The sequence below is a fragment of the Ranitomeya variabilis genome, chromosome 1, assembly GCF_051348905.1.
Source record: "Ranitomeya variabilis isolate aRanVar5 chromosome 1, aRanVar5.hap1, whole genome shotgun sequence".
NCBI classification, from domain to species: Eukaryota; Metazoa; Chordata; class Amphibia; order Anura; family Dendrobatidae; genus Ranitomeya; species Ranitomeya variabilis.
Window position 1 is genome coordinate 66,882,591 of NC_135232.1, and position 15,526 is coordinate 66,898,116.

Below are 15,526 nucleotides of genomic sequence, written 5' to 3' on the forward strand. Positions count from 1 at the left end.
GAGAGGTGCATGATGGGAGTGGTTTTGTGCAGGAGAAATGTATGATGGGAGTGGTTCTGTGCAGGAGAGGTGGATGATGGGAGTGGTTCTGTGCAGGAGAGGCAGATGATGGGAGTGGTTTTGTGCAGGAGAGGTGTATGATGGGGAGTGGTTCTGTGCAGGAGAGGTGCATGATGGGAGTGGTTCTGTGAAGGAGAGGTGCATGATGGGAGTGGTTCTGTGCAGGAGAGGCAGATGATGGGAGTGGTTTTGTGCAGGAGAGGTGCATGATGGGGAGTGGTTTTGTGTAGGAGAGGTGTATGATGGGGAGTGGTTCTGTGCAGGAGAGGTGCATGATGGGAGTGGTTCTGTGAAGGAGAGGTGCATGATGGGAGTGGTTCTGTGAAGGAGAGGTGCATGATGGGAGTGGTTTTGTGCAGGAGAGGTGTATGATGGGAGTTATTCTGTTTAGGAGAAGTGCATGATGGGAGTGGTTCTATGCAGGAGAGGTGTATGATGGGGAGTGGTTCTGTGCAGGAGAGGTGCATGATGGGAGTTATTCTGTTTAGGAGAAGTGCATGATGGGAGTGGTTCTATGCAGGAGAGGTGTATGATGGGGAGTGGTTCTGTGCAGGAGAGGTGCATGATGGGAGTGGTTCTGTGCAGGAGAAGTGCATGATGGGAGTGGTTCTGTGCAGGAGAAGTGCATGATGGGAGTGGTTCTGTGCAGGAGAGGTGCATGATGGGAGTGGTTTTGTGTAGGAGAGGTGTATGATGGGGAGTGGTTCTGTGCAGGAGAGGTGTATGATGGGAGTGGTTCTGTGCAGGAGAGGTGCATGATGGGAGGGGTTCTGTGCAGGAGAGGTGCATGATGGGAGTGGTTCTGTGAAGGAGAGGTGCATGATGGGAGTGGTTCTGTGAAGGAGAGGTGCATGATCGGAGTGGTTCTGTGAAGGAGAGGTGCATGATGGGAGTGGTTTTGTGCAGGAGAGGTGTATGATGGGGAGTGGTTCTGTGCAGGAGAGGTGTATGATGGGACTGGTTCTGTGCAGGAGAGGTGCGTGATGGGAGTGGTTCTGTGCAGGAGAAGTGCGTGATGGGAGTGGTTCTGTGCAGGAGAGGCGCATGATGGGAGTTATTCTGTTCAGGAGAAGTGCATGATGGGAGTGGTTCTATGCAGGAGAGGTGTATGATGGGGAGTGGTTCTGTGCAGGAGAGGTGCATGATGGGAGTGGATCTGTGAAAAACGGGAAAGAAAAGCCGCACAGTAGAAACACGGCACAAGTGGAGAGAGGTGGGGGAAGGAGAGGTGCATGATGGGAGTGGTTCTATGCTGGAAAGGTGCATGATGGGAGTGGTTCTGTGCAGCAAAGGTGCATGATGGGTGTGGTTCTATGCTGGAAAGGTGCATGATGGGAGTGGTTCTGTGCAGGAAAGTTGCATGATGGGGATGGTTCTGTGCAGGAGAGGTGCATGATGGGAGTGGTTCTGTGAAAAACAGGAAAGAAAAGCCGCACAGTAGAAACACGGCACAAGTGGAGAGATGTGAGGGAAGGAGAGGTGCATGATTGGAGTGGTTCTGTGCAGGAGAGGGGCATGATGGTAGTGGTTCTGTGCAGGAGAGGTGCATGATGGGAGTGGTTTTGTGCAGGAGAGGTGTATGATGGGGAGTGGTTCTGTGCAGGAGAGGTGCATGATGGGAGTGGTTCTGTGTAGGAGAGGTGCATGATGGGAGTGGTTCTGTGCAGGAGAGGTGCATGATGGGAGTGGTTCTGTGCAGGAGAGGTGCATGATGGGAGTGGTTCTGTGCAGGAGAGGGGCATGATGGGAGTGGTTCTGTGCAGGAGAGGTGCATGATGGGAGTGGTTTTGAGCAGGAGAGGTGTATGATGGGGAGTGGTTCTGTGCAGGAGAGGTGCATGATGGGAGTGGTTCTGTGTAGGAGAGGTGCATGATGGGAGTGGTTCTGTGCAGGAGAAGTGCATGATGGGAGTGGTTTTGTGCAGGAGAGGTGTATGATGGGGAGTGGTTCTATGCTGGAAAGGTGCATGATGGGAGTGGTTCTGTGCAGCAAAGGTGCATGATGGGGGTGGTTCTGTGTAGGAGAGGTGCATTATGGGAGAGGTGCATTATGGGAGTGGTTCTGTGCAGGAGAGGTGCATGATGGGAATGGTTCTGTGCAGGAGAGGTGCATGATGGGAATGGTTCTGTGCAGGAGAGGTGCATGATGGGAGTGGTTCTGTGCAGGAGAGGTGCATGATGGGAGAGGTGCATTATGGGAGTGGTTCTGTGTAGGAGAGGTGCATGATGGGAGTGGTTCTGTGCAGGAGAGGTGCATGATGGGAGTGGTTCTGTGCAGGAGAGGTGCATGATGGGAGTGGTTCTGTGCAGGAGAGGGGCATGATGGGAGTGGTTCTGTGCAGGAGAGGGGCATGATGGGAGTGGTTCTGTGCAGGAGAGGTGCATGATGGGAGTGGTTTTGTGCAGGAGAGGTGTATGATGGGGAGTGGTTCTGTGCAGGAGAGGTGCATGATGGGAGTGGTTCTGTGTAGGAGAGGTGCATGATGGGAGTGGTTCTGTGCAGGAGAGGTGCATGATGGGAGTGGTTCTGTGCAGGAGAAGTGCATGATGGGAGTGGTTCTGTGCAGGAGAGGTGCATGATGAGAGTGGATCTGTGAAAAACGGGAAAGAAAAGCCGCACAGTAGAAACACGGCACAAGTGGAGAGAGGTGGTGGAAGGAGAGGTGCATGATGGGAGTGGTTCTATGCTGGAAAGGTGCATGATGGGAGTGGTTCTGTGCAGCAAAGGTGCATGATGGGAGTGGTTCTGTGCAGGAGAGGTACATGATGGGAGTGGTACTGTGCAGGAGAGGTGTATGATGGGGAGTGGTTCTGTGCAGGAGAGGTGCATGATGGGAGTGGTTCTGTGCAGGAGAAGTGCATGATGGGAGTGGTTCTGTGCAGGAGAAGTGCATGATGGGAGTGGTTCTGTGCAGGAGAGGTGCATGATGGGAGTGGTTTTGTGTAGGAGAGGTGTATGATGGGGAGTGGTTCTGTGCAGGAGAGGTGTATGATGGGAGTGGTTCTGTGCAGGAGAGGTGCATGATGGGAGGGGTTCTGTGCAGGAGAGGTGCATGATGGGAGTGGTTCTGTGAAGGAGAGGTGCATGATGGGAGTGGTTCTGTGAAGGAGAGGTGCATGATCGGAGTGGTTCTGTGAAGGAGAGGTGCATGATGGGAGTGGTTTTGTGCAGGAGAGGTGTATGATGGGGAGTGGTTCTGTGCAGGAGAGGTGTATGATGGGGAGTGGTTCTGTGCAGGAGAGGTGCATGATGGGAGTGGATCTGTGAAAAACGGGAAAGAAAAGCCGCACAGTAGAAACACGGCACAAGTGGAGAGAGGTGGGGGAAGGAGAGGTGCATGATGGGAGTGGTTCTATGCTGGAAAGGTGCATGATGGGAGTGGTTCTGTGCAGCAAAGGTGCATGATGGGTGTGGTTCTATGCTGGAAAGGTGCATGATGGGAGTGGTTCTGTGCAGGAAAGTTGCATGATGGGGATGGTTCTGTGCAGGAGAGGTGCATGATGGGAGTGGTTCTGTGAAAAACAGGAAAGAAAAGCCGCACAGTAGAAACACGGCACAAGTGGAGAGATGTGAGGGAAGGAGAGGTGCATGATTGGAGTGGTTCTGTGCAGGAGAGGGGCATGATGGTAGTGGTTCTGTGCAGGAGAGGTGCATGATGGGAGTGGTTTTGTGCAGGAGAGGTGTATGATGGGGAGTGGTTCTGTGCAGGAGAGGTGCATGATGGGAGTGGTTCTGTGTAGGAGAGGTGCATGATGGGAGTGGTTCTGTGCAGGAGAGGTGCATGATGGGAGTGGTTCTGTGCAGGAGAGGTGCATGATGGGAGTGGTTCTGTGCAGGAGAGGGGCATGATGGGAGTGGTTCTGTGCAGGAGAGGTGCATGATGGGAGTTATTCTGTTCAGGAGAAGTGCATGATGGGAGTGGTTCTATGCAGGAGAGGTGTATGATGGGAGTGGTTCTGTGTAGGAGAGGTGCATGATGGGAGTGGTTCTGTGCAGGAGAGGTGCATGATGGGAGTGGTTCTGTGCAGGAGAGGGGCATGATGGGAGTGGTTCTGTGCAGGAGAGGTGCATGATGGGAGTGGTTCTGTGCAGGAAAGGTGCATGATGGGAGTGGTTCTGTGTAGGAGAGGTGCATGATGGGAGTGGTTCTGTGTAGGAGAGGTGCATGATGGGAATGGTTCTGTGCAGGAGAGGTGCATGATGGGAATGGTTCTGTGCAGGAAAGGTGCATGATGGGAGTGGTTCTGTGTAGGAGAGGTGCATGATGGGAGTGGTTCTGTGTAGGAGAGGTGCATGATGGGAATGGTTCTGTGCAGGAGAGGTGCATGATGGGAATGGTTCTGTGCAGGAGAGGTGCATGATGGGAGTGGTTCTGTGCAGGAGAGGTGCATGATGGGAGAGGTGCATTATGGGAGTGGTTCTGTGTAGGAGAGGTGCATGATGGGAGTGGTTCTGTGCAGGAGAGGTGCATGATGGGAGTGGTTCTGTGCAGGAGAGGTGCATGATGGGAGTGGTTCTGTGCAGGAGAGGTGCATGATGGGAGTGGTTCTGTGTAGGAGAGGTGCATGATGGGAGTGGTTCTGTGCAGGAGAGGTGCATGATGGGAGTGGTTCTGTGCAGGAGAAGTGCATGATGGGAGTGGTTCTGTGCAGGAGAGGTGCATGATGAGAGTGGATCTGTGAAAAACGGGAAAGAAAAGCCGCACAGTAGAAACACGGCACAAGTGGAGAGAGGTGGTGGAAGGAGAGGTGCATGATGGGAGTGGTTCTATGCTGGAAAGGTGCATGATGGGAGTGGTTCTGTGCAGCAAAGGTGCATGATGGGAGTGGTTCTGTGCAGGAGAGGTACATGATGGGAGTGGTACTGTGCAGGAGAGGTGCATGATGGGAATGGATCTGTGCAGGAAAGGTGCATGATGGGGGTGGTTCTGTGCAGGAGAGGTTCCTGATGGGAGTGGTTCTGTGCAGGAAAGGTGCATTATGGGAGTGGTTCTGTGTAGGAGAGGTGCATGATGGGAGTGGTTCTGTGCAGGAAAGGTGCATGATGGGAATGGTTCTGTGCAGGAGAGGTGCATGATGGGAGTGGTTCTGTGTAGGAGAGGTGCATGATGGGAGTGGTTCAGTGTAGGAGAGGTGCATGATGGGAGTGGATCTGTGCAGGAAAGGTGCATGATGGGGGTGGTTCTGTGCAGGAGAGGTGCCTGATGGGACTGGTTCTGTGTAGGAGAGGTGCATGATGGGAGTGGTTCTGTGCAGGAAAGGTGCATGATGGGAATGGTTCTGTGCAGGAGAGGTGCATGATGGGAATGGTTCTGTGCAGGAGAGGTGCATGATGGGAATGGTTATGTGCAGGAGAGGTGTATGATGGGAGTGGTTCTGTGCAGGAGAGGTGCATTATGGGAGAGGTGCATTATGGGAGTGGTTCTGTGTAGGAGAGGTGCATGATGGGAGTGGTTCTGTGCAGGAAAGGTGCATGATGGGAGTGGTTCTGTGTAGGAGAGGTGCATGATGGGAGTGGTTCTGTGTAGGAGAGGTGCATGATGGGAATGGTTCTGTGCAGGAAAGGTGCATGATGGGAGTGGTTTTGTGTAGGAGAGGTGTATGATGGGAGTGGTTCTGTGCAGGAGAGATGCATTATGGGAGTGGTTCTGTGTAGGAAAGGTGCATGATGGGAGTGGTTCTTTGCAGGAAAGGTGCATGATGGGAGTGGTTCTGTACAGGAAAGGTGCATGATGGGGGTGGTTCTGTGCAGGAAAGGTGCATGATGGGAGTGGTTCTGTGCAGGAAAGGTGCATTATGGGAGTGGTTCTGTGTAGGAGAGGTGCATCATGGGAGTGGTTCTGTGTAGGAGAGGTGCATGATGGAAGTGGTTCTGTGCAGGAGAGGTGCATGATGGGAATGGTTCTGTGCAGGAGAGGTGCATGATGGGAATGGTTCTGTGCAGGAGAGGTGCATGATGGGAGTGGTTCTGTGCAGGAAAGGTGCATTATGGGAGTGGTTCTGTGTAGGAGAGGTGCATGATGGGAGTGGTTTTGTGCAGGAGAGGTGTATGATGGGGAGTGGTTCTGTGCAGGAAAGGTGCATGATGGGAATGGTTCTGTGCAGGAGAGGTGCATGATGGGAATGGTTCTGTGCAGGAGAGGTGCATGATGGGAGTGGTTCTGTGCAGGAGAGGTGCATGATGGGAGAGGTGCATTATGGGAGTGGTTCTGTGCAGGAGAGGTGCATGATGGGAGTGGTTCTGTGCAGGAGAGGTGCATGATGGGGGTCGTTCTGTGCAGGAGAGGTGCATGATGGGGGTGGTTCTGTGCAGGAGAGGTGCATGATGGGAGTGGTTCTGTGTAGGAGAGGTGCATGATGGGAGTGGTTTTGTGTAGGAGAGGTGCATGATGGGAGTGGTTCTGTGTAGGAGAGGTGCATGATGGGAGTGGTTCTGTGCAGGAAAGGTGCATGATGGGAGTGGTTTTGTGTAGGAGAGGTGTATGATGGGAGTGGTTCTGTGTAGGAAAGGTGCATGATGGGAGTGGTTCTTTGCAGGAAAGGTGCATTATGGGAGTGGTTCTGTGTAGGAGAGGTGCATGATGGGAGTGGTTCTGTGCAGGAGAGGTGCATGATGGGAGAGGTGCATTATGGGAGTGGTTCTGTGCAGGAGAGGTGCATGATGGGAATGGTTCTGTGCAGGAAAGGTGCATGATGGGAGTGGTTTTGTGTAGGAGAGGTGTATGATGGGAGTGGTTCTGTGAAGGAGAGGTGCATGATGGGAGTGGTTCTGTGTAGGAAAGGTGCATGATGGGAGTGGTTCTTTGCAGGAAAGGTGCATTATGGGAGTGGTTCTGTGTAGGAGAGGTGCATGATGGGAGTGGTTCTGTGCAGGAGAGGTGCATGATTGGAGAGGTGCATTATGGGAGTGGTTCTGTGCAGGAGAGGTGCATGATGGGAATGGTTCTGTGCAGGAAAGGTGCATGATGGGAGTGGTTTTGTGTAGGAGAGGTGTATGATGGGAGTGGTTCTGTGTAGGAAAGGTGCATGATGGGAGTGGTTCTCTGCAGGAAAGGTGCATTATGGGAGTGGTTCTGTGTAGGAGAGGTGCATGATGGGAGTGGTTCTGTGTAGGAGAGGTGCATGATGGGAGTGGTTCTGTGCAGGAAAGGTGCATGATGGGAATGGTTCTGTGCAGGAGAGGTGCATGATGGGAATGGTTCTGTGCCGGAGAGGTGCATGATGGGAGTGGTTCTGTGCTGGAGAGGTGCATGATGGGAGAGGTGCATTATGGGAGTGGTTCTGTGCAGGAGAGGTGCATGATGGGAGTGGTTCTGTGCAGGAGAGGTGCATGATGGGAGAGGTGCATTATGGGAGTGGTTCTGTGCAGGAGAGGTGCATGATGGGGGTGGTTCTGTGCAGGAGAGGTGGATGATGGTGATTAGAAGCTGGACAGGAGCATGATGGGAGTAGTGTAGAGCAGGACAGGAGCATGATGGGAGTAGTGTAGAGCAGGACAGGAGCATGATGGGAGTAGTGTAGAGCAGGACAGGAGCATGATGGGAGTAGTGTAGAGCAGGACAGGAGCATGATGGGAGTAGTGTAGAGCAGGACAGGAGCATGATGGGAGTAGTGTAGAGCAGGACAGGAGCATGATGGGAGTAGTGTAGAGCAGGCGCTGCAGATGATGGGGCAGAGCAGTAGCGGTGGGCCGGGGGGACGCTGTATAACGAGCTACTTCTGATTAGTAGACCGATTTGTGCTGTTTTTGTGCAGCGCCCCCGTGTGGCTGTGCCTGGCCATAGCTGGCATTACCTGGCTGAGAGCTATTTCTGGGGCCCAGCGGGTGCGCTCGCTGACTGTGCCGCCTCTGCTCCTTTGATGTGAGCCGTCGTGATGTCTCCGGCAGGGAGTATCCTCCCGCTCCTCTGACTAGCTTGTTAGATCCAGCACAATAGCCGGGCAGTGTCAGCGGCAGAGACCCCGGGTCACGCGGTAGATCTGGAGGCGGCTGCAGATGCCCAGGAGACCACATCTAAGCTCAGCGGGGGCTTGCAGTCACGATGTGGCAGGATAACCTCCAGGATTGTAGATTTGTGTTTTTCTCTGACTTTAGCTGGATCCTGAGGCCAGTGACACGCTGAAGGAGCTGCAGGTGAAGCTCAACAACGTCCTGGATGAGCTGAGCACGGTGTTTGGGAACAGGTTAGTGTTTCCTCACCATTTTTAAGATCTCCGCTTGCTGTCCGTGATTGGGAATATTTAAGGTTAAAACAAAACCACTAAGTTTTGCAAATACTGCTGCAGGTTGTATCATTTCTAAAGTCCTCACCTGGAGTCCTGTGATTGTTACGGCATGCTGGGGATTGTAGTTGTACGGCAGCTGTACAGTCACTGGCTGTGGCTGATACGGCTAGAGAAGGCCGGGTCCTAGAGGGCTTGATCTACACAAGGGTATATCCATTCCATCATGGTGGCATGAGTGTGGGAGGCGGGAATCAGTGGAGCTATAGGTGTATAATGGGGCATCGATAGAGCTATAGGTGTATGATGGAGGATTGGTGGAGCTAAAGGTGTATGATGGAGGATTGGTGTAGCAGTGTAGATGCACAATGGGGGTCGGTGGAGCAATAGGTGCACAATGGGCGATCGGTGGAGCTATAGGTGTATGATGGGGGATCGGTGGAGCTATAGGTGTATGATGGGGCATCGATAGAGCTATAGGTGTATGATGGAGGATTGGTGTAGCTGTGTAGTTGCACAATTGGGGATCGGTGGAGCTATAGGTGTATGATGGGGAATCGGTGGAGCTATAGGTGTATGATGGGGGATCGGTGGAGCTATAGGTGTATGATGGGGGATCGGTGGAGCTATGGGTGTATAATGGGGATCGGTGGAGCTATAGGTGTATGATGGGGGATCGGTGGAGCTATAGGTGTATGATGGGGGATCGATGGAGCTATAGGTGTATGATGGGGGATCGGTGGAGCTATGGGTGTATAATGGGGATCGGTGGAGCTATAGGTGTATGATGGGGGATCGGTGGAGCTATGGGTGTATGATGGGGGATCGGTGGAGCTGTAGGTGTATGATGGGGGATCAGTGGAGCTATTGGTGTATAATGGGGATCGGTGGAGCTATAGGTGTATGATGGGGGATCAGTGGAGCTATAGGTGTATGATGGGATCGGTGGAGCTATAGGTGTATGATGGGGGATCAGTGGAGCTATAGGTGTATGATGGGGGATCGGTGGATCTGTAGGCGTATGATGGGGGATCGGAGCTATGGGTGTATGATGGGGGATCGGTGGATCTGTAGGCGTATGATGGGGGATCGGTGGAGCTGTAGGTGTATGGTGGGGGGGATCCGTGGAGCTGTAGGTTCACGGTGGGGGGGGGGGGAGAGATAGAGCTATAAGTGTATGATGGGGGAACCGTGGAGATATAGGTGTATGGTGGGGGAAGCAGTGGAGCTGTAGGTGTATGATGGGATCAATGGCTGGGTATTTGATGGGCAGTGCCAGCTGACATATGATATGAATAAGGTTATATTAATACAACTGCTGACAATCTGTTCTTGGTCCCGATCACAAGGCTTCTCCTCTCTCTGCACGCTGCACCCTGTGGCGTCTGTCTGATTTTAATCTTGGAGGACAGAATATATTTCTGTCTGTGTTAAGATAAGTGGACGGTTAAGAACAAGGCTGATGCTAAGATTTAATGATGGATCTGACGACACTTGCTGCTTCTGCTTTGGATCTGGGATAAATTGTGTAAATGATTCCAGTAAGGAGGGTGCAGGAGGTCACAGGTGTCTGGTACTTACTGACCACACATGGCCTGAGGGCACGCCAGGCTTCTTATACAGCCCACAGGGTGCGTCTCAGCACCTCGATCATCTCTGATTTCTGTCCCATTTTTGTGATGTTCCTTCAGTTTCCAGTTCCGGATCGATGAATGTATTAAGCAGATGTCAGAGATCTTGGGCCATGTGAAGGGCACTGGGAACGTCTCCGCCAACGCCAGGAACACGGTGGCACAGGATGCAGACAATGTTCTTCGCCCCCTGATGGACTTTTTGGATGGAAAGTAAGTGAGAAATATATTTTTCTATGTTCAGACACTTCATCCCATAACTTACAAACTTGTAAAAAAGAATAGGAGAAATCTGCGGGGAAAGGGAAGATTAAGCAATGGTGAGGAGGACAGCACAGGGCAATATGTCTGCAGTGGTCAAATGAGTGATCCAGGTGACCACACTGTTCTCAAGAGAATGGAGATCCAGGGTGACGCTATGGTGTGCGAGCCTGTTACTGGGCAGCCATATTGAATAATAAACTGTATTTGTATTTTTACAGGAACAGACTGCTCTTAAGTTAGCGACAAATTACCGTAACTTCAATTTCTCCCCCCAATATCCCGATGTCGCCTGTGTCTCCTCCATATCAGTCCAATATGTAATTTTCCTCATTGTGAGTTTTGTTCCCTGCAGTTTGACCTTATTCGCCACTGTTTGTGAGAAGACTGTCCTGAAGAGGGTCCTGAAAGATCTCTGGAGGGTGGTGATGAACACGATGGAGAAGATGATCGTTCTTCCTCCCCTCACGGACCAGTCGGTAAGTGTCTGCCCCATCGCTGAAACCACAACCATGACATTGTTCGCAAAAGTCACACCTATTGCCTAAGGAGGTCCCTCTGCTACAAGAGGGAGAGAGTCCTAGGAGAGATTTTGCACCAGAACATGAGGGGTTACTGGAAGCCCAGCGGCTCCCAGCGTATCTCGGCTGCTCCTGGCGTATCTCAGCCATCCTCCAGAACAAAAAATCCTATATAGAAAAGAAATACCAACAATTCTCAAAATATGATCTATTCAGTAAATACTGCACGACAAGCATATACCCAAAGAAAATATTTACTGACAACTCAATAAATAATTTTAATCATTTATTTTATTTGTATTAAAAGGACATAACACAACAATTATCATTATTTTATTATAATTTTAACTGTTTAGAATAACTAAATATATATTAAAAAATAAATAATAAAAGAATACATAAATATATAGCCTGTATGTGGGGGGCTGTGGTACACAAAAGTTGACTGGCAATAAAAATACCAATAGACAAAGATAAAGTGCTAATGCAATTACAATCAAGGTTATTTGAATATTAAAAACACAGTCATAAACCGGCCATTATGTGCAAATATAATAACATATGCGAAAGAATTGGAGACAAAAATTATATATAAATAATACAAATAACAGTACCCAATTGATATACTAGTGAAAGAAATGGAATAAATGCACAAATATGTGTGAGAGATTTACAATATAATATAAAATATATAATAATTATTAACCAAGTGAATATTTCATAAAAATCTCTATATAATATGTTAAAACAAGCAATAATAAATATCTGTATATGTGTAAATATATTTATAAATAATTAGTGACATGGGTGAATAAACACAAAATTGGCAAAATAAGTGAAAAACTAAAAAACAATACACTCTAAAGGGGTATATCAAGCAAAAAACTAGAAAATAATAAAAAAAAAAAATAAATAAATAAATATATATATATATATATATATATAATATGTGTATTTTAAAACATATATCTGTGCCAGGAATGTGAATTGATATTATGTGAATCAATTAGATTGTAATCAATTGTATATCCGTATTATTGCCATAACATGCATTTAACCCTCCAAATCCTAAAGTGCAGTAATAGTGTAGTTAATTATAACGCATTTCTTCAAATTAAACACATAGTATGCAGGAGCATACACAGATGGAAGCCGGACCTTACCAAATGGACAATGTGCACCGCAGCCCCCACACACACCACTCCAACGCGCGTTTCGCACCTGCTTCGTCATGCATATTTGTGCATTTATTCCATTTCTTTCACTAGTATATCAATTGGGTACTGTTATTTGTATTATTTATATATAATTTTTGTCTCCAATTCTTTCGCATATGTTATTATATTTGCACATAATGGCCGGTTTATGACTGTGTTTTTAATATTCAAATAACCTTGATTGTAATTGCATTAGCACTTTATCTTTGTCTATTGGTATTTTTATTGCCAGTCAACTTTTGTGTACCACAGCCCCCCACATACAGGCTATATATTTATGTATTCTTTTATTATTTATTTTTTAATATATATTTAGTTATTCTAAACAGTTAAAATTATAATAAAATAATGATAATTGTTGTGTTATGTCCTTTTAATACAAATAAAATAAATTTGATTAAAATTATTTATTGAGTTGTCAGTAAATATTTTCTTTGGGTATATCCTCCAGGACAATGCTGTGGCACAGCTGACATGTTCCCTGTATCATTGGATGGTATAAATCGCTGCTGCCTCCTGTGATATTTGCGGTCCCGCATCGTCCTACACCGTCTGTGGGAGGCGCTCTGCACCCATGTCTATAAGCTCATTCATCTTATCTTGTGATGAACATAATGGGGGTCAGCACTTATTGGAGAAATGACTGCACTGATCCCCAATATCCCTTTTCACGTGAGATGTGGGAGCCTCTTGCTCGTAGTCACTGCAGAGGATGTTTCGTCCCTGACCAGTTGTGTATTTTGTCACCTTGGTGCCATTGTCTTTGCACTGTTATCTGCATGTCGCAGGGACACAGAGCTACTGTGCAGGATCTATAGAGATGACCGGTAGCCATAATGATCCTGTGCAGTAGCCCTGACGTGGTCATAGTCATATTTTGGGGTGCATCACCATTTTGCGCCTTGAGAGGTCGAGGACTCGTTATCTGCTTCTCTAACGCACCTTTATTTCCCCTTTCCTCCGGGTGGATTCCTGTGGCCATAAGATGGTAAGTTTGGGGAATCCTTGTCCCCATATTTGTGCTGTCCGCACACTTTTACCCTGACAGACCTTGTGTCCAACCCTCCGTGTGACACATCTCATACCATCATAGGGATGACCCTGGTTCACCTGTCAGCAGAACTACATCACCATTGGCTCCGCACCCCCCCGCACCCCACCTGACCTCCCCTCGTCACGCCCTAAAGCCTTATTACATGGCGTATAATATAAAGCGGGGATGATCGGGCGGAGTGAGCATGTTATAAAGGAATCCACTTGTCACAGTGAGATTGGGCAGATCAGCATTGCCTGCCCAATCATTTTGGGGGGCTGTACGGCGCACTGCTTCTGTGGATGTAAAGCAGGGGTGGGAAATATTTTTTCTGCCAAGGGCCATTTGGATATTTCTACCATCCTTCGGGGGCCATACAAACTCCACCCACGCAGTGCATCTTGATGCTGGCACTGGTGTCAGGACGTAATCTTTCATTGCATGCCCTTCAGTGTTCGGTAGTGAACACTGCATGTGTGTGCTAACAGAGCTCGAAGAAATGAATGAGCTGGTTGTAATCAAAATACAGCTCCCTGCCCAAGAATGCGGTCCTGAGAATCTGCCCGAGGGCCGTAAATGGCCCTGGGGCCTGAGGTTCCCCACCCCTGATGTAAAGGAACGGATAGTTGCAGTTTAGTATTACAGTGGAGTCCAATAATCCGCCATCTTTGTGACCAACCAAGTGTCAGATGGTGGGAAATGACGGATATCCGCTACCTTCTGGGTCCTGTCTGTGATGTGCACAACACGGTCCAGAAGAGCCAGACTGTCAGGTAATCCCTTATGGATGCTGACGTCCAGGTCAGTAACATTGTCTCTCTTCTTTCTTCTTTTGTGCCCTCAGGGAACTCAGTTGATTTTCAGCGCAGCGAAGGAGCTGGGCCAGTTATCAAAGCTGAAGGTACGGAGGAGCAGCGACCTGGACGACTTCTAGCTGTGTGATTGTGATGTGTCCCTGGTGGTGCAGCCATTGGATTGTGAACCAACTGCGCAGCTTCTCCTCTTTTGTCACAGGATCCCTAAGATCCAAATTTTGCATCGTCATATTCCATAGTGCCGATCCCTCACATCCCCTGTATACCATAATGCACGGTGCCGATCCCTCACATCCCCTGTATACCATAATGCACGGTGCCGATCCCTCACATCCCCTGTATACCATAATGCACGGTGCGATCCCTCACATCCCCTGTATACCATAACGCACGGTGCCGATCCCTCACATCCCCTGTATACCATAATGCACGGTGCCGATCTCTCACATCCCCTGTATACCATAATGCACGGTGCCGATCCCTCACATCCCCTGTATACCATAATGCACGGTGCCGATCCCTCACATCCCCTGTATACCATAATGCACGGTGCCGATCCTCACATCCCCTGTATACCATAATGCACGGTGCCGATCCCTCACATCCACTGTATACCATAATGCACAGAGCTGATCCCTCACATCCCCTGTATACCATAATGCACAGAGCTGATCCCTCACATCCCCTGTATACCATAATGCACAGAGCTGATCCCTCACATCCCCTGTATACCATAATGCACGGTGCCGATCCCTCACATCCCCTGTATACCATAATGCACGGTGCCGATCCCTCACACCCCCTGTATACCATAATGCACGGTGCCGATCCTCACATCCCCTGTATACCATAATGCACGGTGCCGATCCCTCACATTCCCTGTATACCATAATGCACGGTGCCGATCCCTCACATCCCCTGTATACCATAATGCACGGTGCCGATCTCTCACATCCCCTGTATACCATAATGCACGGTGCCGATCCCTCACATTCCCTGTATACCATAATGCACGGTGCCGATCCCTCACATCCCCTGTATACCATAATGCACGGTGCCGATCTCTCACATCCCCTGTATACCATAATGCACGGTGCCGATCCCTCACATCCCCTGTATACCATAATGCACGGTGCCGATCCCTCACATTCCCTGTATACCATAATGCACGGTGCCGATCCCTCACATCCCCTGTATACCATAATGCACGGTGCCGATCTCTCACATTCCCTGTATACCATAATGCACGGTGCCGATCCCTCACATCCCCTGTATACCATAATGCACGGTGCCGATCTCTCACATCCCCTGTATACCATAATGCACGGTGCCGATCCCTCACATCCCCTGTATACCATAATGCACGGTGCCGATCCCTCACATCCCCTGTATACCATAATGCACGGTGCCGATCCCTCACATCCCCTGTATACCATAATGCACAGAGCTGATCCCTCACATCCCCTGTATACCATAATGCACGGTGCCGATCCCTCACATCCCCTGTATACCATAATGCACGGTGCCGATCCCTCACACCCCCTGTATACCATAATGCACGGTGCCGATCCTCACATCCCCTGTATACCATAATGCACGGTGCCGATCCCTCACATCCACTGTATACCATAATGTACGGTGCCGATCCGTCACATCCCCTGTATACCATAATGCACGGTGCCGATCTCTCACATTCCCTGTATACCATAATGCACGGTGCCGATCCCTCACATCCCCTGTATACCATAATGCACGGAGCCGATCCC

General features: G+C 49.6%; 1 protein-coding gene across 7 annotated transcripts in view; it reads left to right on the forward strand.

The window, feature by feature from the left end:
• UNC13B (unc-13 homolog B) overlaps positions 1–15,526 on the forward strand; it is a 328,189-nt gene that overhangs the window by 300,827 nt on the left and 11,836 nt on the right. For all 7 annotated transcript variants that reach the window (XM_077284764.1, XM_077284742.1, XM_077284725.1 and 4 more), the window contains 4 exons: positions 8,155–8,243; positions 9,974–10,126; positions 10,530–10,653; positions 13,790–13,846. In XM_077284764.1, the coding sequence (XP_077140879.1) occupies positions 8,155–8,243; positions 9,974–10,126; positions 10,530–10,653; positions 13,790–13,846 (423 nt within the window). The remainder of the gene's footprint in view (positions 1–8,154; positions 8,244–9,973; positions 10,127–10,529; positions 10,654–13,789; positions 13,847–15,526) is intronic.